Consider the following 6,506-nt stretch of genomic DNA (forward strand, 5'->3'; position numbering starts at 1 on the left):
TAAAGAAAAATTTGGATTCATGAAATTTGATTGACTTGCTTCTGAACTCGTTAGTTAAATTTAGCGCAGTTAGTTTTATCGTTAGCATCGAAGCTAATGATTTACGCATATGTATTGTTTTTCTCAATACGTCGTCGCTCTTATTGTTTCTATTATAGCTGTTATTGCCCGTCATGAATCGAAAGATATCATCTAACTTGCATCCAAGTCCACAGCCTTGGGAGATGCGCATTGCCTATAGTAGAAGGATAACATTAATTTGGAATTAGAAAAATGCAAGGAGTCAGAAAAAATTAAAATCATTTTAATAACCAGATCCAAGTTATACAGTACGTAAGCTCTTTCTGAGGTAATAGCTGAAAGAGAGGAAAGGAGACGTTGAATTTGCAAATTTCTTGAAATTCTTATCAAATGTTTTCGGGTTTACTCTCGTCATTTTGTGAGTGACTATGTGTATGTATGTATGTATGTATGTATGTATGTATTGTATGTATGTATGTATGTATGTATGTATGTATGTATGTTATTATATATATATATATATATATATATATATATATATTATAATATAATGTATATTTTATTATCGTTCGTACATTTTAAAATTATTTTCATACAAGTTCAGCTGCAAATTTCCTGAAGCAGAACCGCCACTGTAACGAACCAATATTTCAGGAGAGCTAAGAATATTTTACCAACGTAAAACCGCTCAATTCTGGGTCAGCGGGACATAGCTTTAGGTCCGAATTTCTGTTCTGCTAAAACCACACAGTTGTGTCTCCGATTTCTATTTGCAGTCGTCTAAGGGGATTTAAGATGAACGAACTCATATTTTAGACTCTCTCTCTCTCTTTTTTTTTTCTCTCTCTCTCTCTCTCTCTCTCTCTCTCTCTCTCTCTCTCTCTCGCTCTCTCAAACACATGAGTGCAACCGAACGACCAATAAAAAATGCAAAAAAAAAAAAAAAAAAAAAAAAAAACGGATACCGAGACATACAGGGACAGAGCAAAATGCACTTTCGTCGTGAAAACTTGATACAAGATAAACAGTGAAACAACGACACAAGTAAGCCATTTGAGAGAGAGAGAGAGAGAGAGAGAGAGAGAGAGAGAGAGAGAGAGAGAAGGGGGGAGGGCGGGCCTAAAGGTTACGCAGATTTCATCAATATTTTGCAACTTAAGTCATCTACTCAAGTCATGAATATCCAGCTTGAATCTTCATAATTCGGGCGCCAGTTGGTTGAAATCCACGAGCGATGCCTTATGCATGTGTATAGCGGATCTACTCGGCACCTTCGTGCGATTAGGTAAGATGACATTGTTAACGAGGATTTTCCCTTGCAATTCGATGAATTATGAAAACGATTAACAATGAAAGCAAAAGGGAAAGGCTGAAATGTAGTAAAGCAGATGGTAATGAAGAATTTTCTAGCGTTATCATACATCTTGCAGGTTGCGCAAGAGCAGGTAGGTGGCGGAGTGGAAGCTAAGTTCGGTAGTCGACCTGGAACGTTCAACAGGTGCATGTGTGTGAGTGAGTGCGTGTGTTTGTGCGTGCGTATGTCGACCATTCCTACGCGACTACTTCTCGCTTTAAAAGATGCATTCGTTCGGGAGAGGAATGCAGCTCAATTCGTCTGCCCCCAGCTGGCCTGACTGGTAAATGACCACCGCTGGAAACACCTCCTTTCGCTTTGAGGAGACTTACTCAGAACTTTTCCAAGCCGTTTAAAAACAAACAATGGACGGAGAAACAAAGAGTTCGAACAAAGACTTCCCCGGTGGGTTTCATCAGTCGGGCTGCTCTTAAGACAACAATCTGTCAGCTCTTCTACAAACTTCATCATGGAGGTTTAATTGAAACGTTTCCTCACAAAAGAGACCTTTATTCTTGAGGAACTATGAACGCTGTGGTTGGCGACTGCAGCCCAATTTCGTCGTTGCAAAAGTTGAAGAAGAGGAGGAGGAGGGAGAAGTTTCGGAAATGCCTTCTGTGTGCTTAAACGCGACTTTTTCGGAGGCTTGAACGGTGCAGATGTTAATTCTTGCAGCATGGAATTAAAATCTCAGTTTATGCAAGATTTAGTGTGTCATATTACTGAGGAAGAGTAGAACGAAAATTAAAAAGTAAAGAACAAAATACCGGACCTTATTACAGAGCCAGATTTGGCTCGATTACATCTGTAGGATTATACATCAACAACTCATCATTGGCAGGAAAATAAAAGGCATTAAAAAGTACCTTTTTAGAACTGATTTCGGAAACCAAAGAAAAACCAAGAATGTCGACCCACATAGCAAGTAGTGAACTCAAGCGTCAGTCTCCTTGATTTCTTCTGAGATCAGTGAGCTTCCTGGAAATGTGCTCAACGATGGCCACTGGAAATATGGCTGGAGGAGCAGGTGGAGGAGGAGGAGGAGGAGGTGGAGGTGGAGGAGGAGGTCTTGGAGACATGGAAACCAAACGCCAAAGAGGAGGAGGAGGAGGAGGAAGAAGAGGAGAAATAGAAGGAATGGAAAGCTGTGTCGTGACAGGCGAACACGGAGGGGAGAGAGACGGGACAGGGAATGTAAAGCGAGGAGGGAGTGTCAGTGGGGTGGAAATGGGGGGGATTGGCGGTGGGATGATTGGAGGGATTGGCACGGCGGCTGACGTGAAAATGAGGAGATTTACTCTACCTAATCTCTTCCTCACGGTGGAAGGGCAGGACAGGAAGTTGGAGGAGATCTGTCCTGGTATCTACGAATATAGCGGTGAGTCTGTTCTTTTGTGTCTGTTGTCACTTATCATCCAGGTTTTGTTGACTAATTTCCGTATTTATTCATTTATTCTAATTGGTTTTCTTTTCTAAAAAGGCCTCAATTTATTTGTCAGCTGCAGTTTCCGTTTTGACCTCTTTGGTAACGCATGTTTTTGAATTGGCAAGTCTTGAATTTTTCCGTGAATTCTCAGAGTTTTCGCATTTTTTAAGTTCTTGAGGCACCTTAATGAAAGGTCTGGGCACTGCGTACTTGAAAAATCCTATTCAAAGGACAAAACCATTAAAAGAAGAATTGGGAAAGAATTCAAATTGACTTCATCAATTCGCAAATCGCTAATAAAAAGTTCTTCTAAAGTATAAACCTTTGTCTTTTCATCCTTGCATCTGTAAGAAAGCACTCCAGAAACTCATGAACTCGATGAAGGGTGGAGTGATCTAATGTTCCAGCAACTAACGGTCCAATGCCAATAGGCCCTAACAGTCTTTCACCCTTAATCTTCACAATGGCACCCTGCTTGTATTCATGCGTAGTAGCTAGGTTCTGCCCATTCATGGGCATACACCAATATACAATACGCATTAAATAGATACAAAATTCAGGCAGAAGAAACACCCTTCCTAAACACTTTGTTGTATTTACAGCATACACATCTCCAGTGAAATGTGTTATTATGCATGTATGCGTATACACTCAGCAGAAATGAGAAAGTACTCCGACGACATTGAAATAGCTGCGAACTGATATCCTGAAAGGCTCATATAAGGAAAAGAGACGCATCCACCACTGAGGCAAATTGATACTGGGATGTTTGAACGGCCCCAGAAGGGACAGACAGATCTCCGAAGCTCGGCCGAAATATCGATGACACGTGCCTTTGATAGCGCCAGAAATGGTTACATTCCTCCCGAGGTTTTGCAGTTTATACTAGAAGGAATTCTGTCGAAAGCTCAGTATCGAACTGTAACCGATACAAGACCACACAATCTAGGTACGATTTTCAGACCGTTTCGAGGCGCCTCTTCAATAAAATGGATCGCTGCCAATAACTTGAATGGAAAAATGTCTGGGGGAAAAACTCATGCACTTAAAACGCAGTTTTTTTAAACCGTAAGAAAAAATTTGATCGAAAGAGGTTTTACAGAGAGGCAAACTTAAGAATCAATTTTATGCAAACTCCAAATATATGATGGAAAATAACCGCTGGAAAGAACGCCAAAAAAGACAAATATAAATAATCAAAGGACTGTGCGGTTCAGCCAATTTTATTCTTGGTATTGTCACACTGGAATTCTTTTCCTACTTCTGGTTTTCTGACTTTTAGCTTTTTTTCCTTTGAGATGCATAAAAGTCTTTCTTTTTTCCTCTTCCTTTGTTTTCCTGGCTTGGTTTAGAAGAGGGCATTCAGCTGTCTTTGACATTACAGATTTTCGCTATTAAGCCTAAAGTATGATCCAAGTAGACCTAATCTGCAGAGGCCCTGAAACTTACCGATTTCCTCAAAGAACCGTAGAATGTGCCTTTTGCAAGGGGAATCGAAATAGTCAAAACTGAATTGAGAGCGATTTAAAAGATAATGGAAATTCCTAAAAAATGTCAAACTGTTCAACTTCATGCAAGTTCATAAATGTTGAAAGCCATCTGAAGAACGTATAACCTCAAGAAACACTGGATATGACATATTTCTTGAATGTATACAATACTCTTCAAAGAGCATTTCTGGTAATTTCTCTAAACTTTTTCTTATAATGGCGACACCTAGACCGGCAGATATGGCTGTGCCTGAGGTGAACGACCCTGCCTTGTATTTCACAAATACATCAACGGAATTTCCGACGGATTTGATGTGCACGTTGAAACCAACAACAAGGAGACTCTAGACTAAAGGAAAGGAAAAGAAACGAAGCTTATTAAGATCCTCAAAATTGGTGAATTTTCTAGTGCCTAGGTTTAGTTTCCTAAAGCAGAAATGATCTAAACTACGCCACCTGTTTTAAAAAGCCACCTAAAGGCTGCAAAATTTGTTTTAAATGTTTCAGCAAACGAGAAAGCCCCTAAAGACCAAAGACAGATGCAAAACAATTCAGAGGCCCAAAATGACAAAGCTCTCTCGAAGTTCCTGGTTGGAAAATTATCTTAGTATTACTACGAGAACAGACGTTTTCTATTTTAATTCATAGAATCAGATAATCCTTTTAAGATCCTATGAACTTGGGAGGTCATCAAATGAAAAGGGATAAGATCATGAAAGTTCTAAAATAAATTTCTGGGTGAATAGTTTCAATAATAAAGGACTTTGAAAAAATCATATTGTGTCTTATTAGTTTCGGTTGAAAAACTCACCCTTATAACTAGATGTATGATGTATATATGATGCTAATTTCAGAGCTCTCTTACGTTTTCCAAACAGCTTCAAAAAATTAATAAAATTGAACCTATTATTATTATTATTATTATTATTATTATTATTATTATTATTATTATTATTATTATTATTATTATTATTATTATTATTATTATTATTATTATTATTATTATTGATATAAATTAAAAATATCTTACAGCAACACGAATATTCGACACGGAAATTAAATCCCAAATTACACGCTGGTAAAGTATTACAATTGTTTCGAAATTAATTCCCAACATTTTCATTCATATATTTTTAATGCATTGCCAACACGCATTTGTAGATTCTCTTTCCCTATTATTATTATTATTATTATTATTATTATTATTATTATTATTATTATTATTATTATTATTATTATTATTATTATTATTATTATTATTATTATTATTATTATTATTATTATTATTATTATTATTATTATTATTATTATTATTATTATTCAGAAGATGAACCATATTCATATGGAACAAGATCCCCACAGGGGCCACTGACTTAAAATTCAAGCTTCCAAAGAATATTATGGTGTTCATTAGGAAGAAGGAAGAAGAGGTAAAGGGAAATACAGAGAGAAGAGATCTTACTTATTAAATAGAAAAAAATAGATTAATAAATAGATAAAAATGTATTGAAATCCAAGAACAGCATTAAGGTACTAATGGATTTTTCCCCTTCACTTGACCTTTTGAAGTTACAAATGCATGACATCCTCAGGAGAAGGTTCCACAGTCCAACAGTGCGAGGAATAAAGGACCTCTGAAACTAAGAAGTTCTACAGCGAGGCTAAACATTTATGCCATATTGGTGCTGCTGTTCAGCTAATCTGGTCACTCTCGGCAGGAAAAACGAATCAGAGATCAATTATGAATGTGAAAGATCCCTGTTGAAATACAACTTATGAAAAGGCGACAAACAAGATACCATCTGTCGGTGGTCTCTTCTTTGCTGCTCATGTTTTATTTTTTTATTAAAAATAATGGCAGAATTCACAGAATTAATTTTATACAAAAGTCTTTCAATTCTCCCTATGATTTGTCTTTCTAGCACGCTAGAAAGACAAATCATAAGGAGAATTGCAATGAGTTTGTATAAAAGCAATTCTGTGAATTCTGCCATTATTTTTAGTAAAACATGTATGAAAGAAGGTCTTTTTCCAGTATACAGATATTATTATTATTATTATTATTATTATTATTATTATTATTATTATTATTATTATTATTATTATTATTATTATTATTATTATTATTATTATTGAACAAACTATCCGACGAACGGCACGGTTAGCCAAGCTCCGCTGTAAAAAATTCACTAAATAAAAAAAGAAAAGGATCAAA

General features: G+C 36.5%; 1 protein-coding gene across 1 annotated transcript in view; it reads left to right on the forward strand.

Annotated features, from left to right (window-relative positions):
• The first annotated feature begins 1,485 nt into the window (after nt 1-1,485).
• The window catches only part of LOC135197185 (uncharacterized), a 120,644-nt gene continuing 115,623 nt past the window's right edge, over nt 1,486-6,506 (forward strand). Inside the window, exon 1 of the mRNA XM_064224179.1 lies at nt 1,486-2,753. Within this exon, the coding sequence (XP_064080249.1) occupies nt 2,360-2,753 (394 nt within the window). The 5' untranslated portion in view covers nt 1,486-2,359. The remainder of the gene's footprint in view (nt 2,754-6,506) is intronic.

Source organism: Macrobrachium nipponense, chromosome 18 (assembly GCF_015104395.2).
Source record: "Macrobrachium nipponense isolate FS-2020 chromosome 18, ASM1510439v2, whole genome shotgun sequence".
Classification (NCBI taxonomy): Eukaryota; Metazoa; Arthropoda; class Malacostraca; order Decapoda; family Palaemonidae; genus Macrobrachium; species Macrobrachium nipponense.